The sequence below is a fragment of the Pundamilia nyererei genome, unplaced genomic scaffold (genome assembly GCF_000239375.1).
Source record: "Pundamilia nyererei isolate P.nyererei 1_Seehausen unplaced genomic scaffold, PunNye1.0 scaffold01087, whole genome shotgun sequence".
In the NCBI taxonomy this organism is placed as follows: Eukaryota; Metazoa; Chordata; class Actinopteri; order Cichliformes; family Cichlidae; genus Pundamilia; species Pundamilia nyererei.
In genome coordinates this window covers 22,755-24,377 of record NW_005188488.1, presented here as the reverse complement: position 1 = coordinate 24,377, position 1,623 = coordinate 22,755, and the positions used below count along the sequence as shown (strand labels likewise).

General features: G+C 36.9%; 1 protein-coding gene across 1 annotated transcript; it reads right to left on the bottom strand.

Annotated features, from left to right (window-relative positions):
- Positions 1 to 129: 129 nt before the first annotated feature.
- On the bottom strand, positions 130 to 1,549 carry LOC106456025 (uncharacterized; the record flags this gene model as incomplete). The annotated part of the gene is made up of 4 exons (XM_013908084.1): positions 130 to 280; positions 406 to 528; positions 621 to 827; positions 1,383 to 1,549. Coding segments are annotated over 4 exons (648 nt in total), but the record flags the coding sequence as incomplete, so codon positions are not given.
- Between the last annotated feature and the right edge of the window lie 74 nt (positions 1,550 to 1,623).

The following is a 1,623-nucleotide window of genomic DNA, read 5'->3' as shown; positions in this document are numbered from 1 at the left end:
AACTCTCAAATGACCTGAAGACAAAGACTGTTCACCATCATGGTTTAGGGGAAGGATACAGAAAGCTGTCTCAGAGATTTAAGCTGTCTGTTTCCACAGTTAGGAACATATTGAGAAAATGATTTTTACCTTGGCGTTTATGACAGACACCCTTCTTGGATACTCCAGCAGAAAACCCAATTGTAGAAGTGAGGTAAATTTGTAGACATCCAGAATTACAAGGTTACGGATGTAGAACTCATCTATGCTTCTGTGATCAGTTTGGCTAGCTTTCCCCCACCTAACCCCAACCAAAAAAAGACAAGTTTGTTGTTTTCAATTTCCTGTATAATACACAAACGTTTCTTTTGAACCAAAGTTGCTAACTGGGACATATGCCAAAAAGATAATGTGCTTCTTTCCTACCAGCCTTCGCCCATCAGTGTGACATCTTCTATGGTAAGTTTGGTCAGTGGAACTCCATCTAATACCACCAGGAAGTCAACAATAGCCTCGTCAGACACAGAAACATTATGTAGGGTCAAATACCTGAAGAGTTACAACACAGAGGAAGAATAGGTTTGTTTGTTTCCCAGTTTGTTAGAATATTAGTTTTACCCAAGTAGAAGTGATGTCCATACCTGATCCTCCTTTTGGCTGCCTTACTAAAGGGCTGAACAGACTGAACTCCATTCAAATTGATGTCTTTCAGAATGATGGGTGTCTCAGGATATGACACATCATCAATCATAGACCCAGCCAAGGTCACATTTGTTAGAAAAGGACCATGGAGACTCAAGGTGACATGACCTAGCGGCCAAATGTGTGCTAATGTACCAGCGTCATAGCTGCAGAAGCAAGATACAGAAGCTAAAAGTTGAGGATATGTGAAAAGGAAGACAGTATACACAATAATAAAAGCATCAGATATTGATTTGTATATTTAGTAAAAGCACATAGAGAAGTGTTGGTTTGTTAGCCCAAATAAGTATAAAGAATCTATAAAAATAGACCATAACCAACACATTTTAAAGAACTTTTTTAAAAAAGTAACTTTTATATATAACTGAAATTATATATAAAAGAGTTATGCCATAAATATGAGTCTTTAAAGATGTCTCTTAGTTATTCTTCATTATTTTGACACACATTTCTGAAGTTGAGATGGAAACGGTTACATTTTGCAATAGCAAAGAAAATTCATAAAGCGTGTTGATTCATTAACCTACTAAGTAACTTACTTTTAGCCATCTATAGCCACCTATAAAAATGTATTCATAGCCTCACTACAGTTAACCATAAACAAAAAAGACTCAAGGCAGTTAGAATAAAGGACACTAATTTGAAGCTACCACCACTAATAAAGACAGTAACTTAACACCACTACCAAAACCCGTGCAAACCTGGTCAGGTTGTTTGCATGAACAGTTAACTCCTCCAGCTGGGTGACTCCAGACAGATCTCCTCTCCGGAGCTCCTTCAGAGAAGGACCTCCAAGGGCCAGCTTCCTTAGTCTGACTAGGGCCCCAAATACTGGAGGAGAACCGAGGTAACTAGATGAGAGCACAGGAAAAGAAAATAACCATAATGTAATAATAATAATAATAATAATAATAATAATAATAATAATAATAATAATAATAA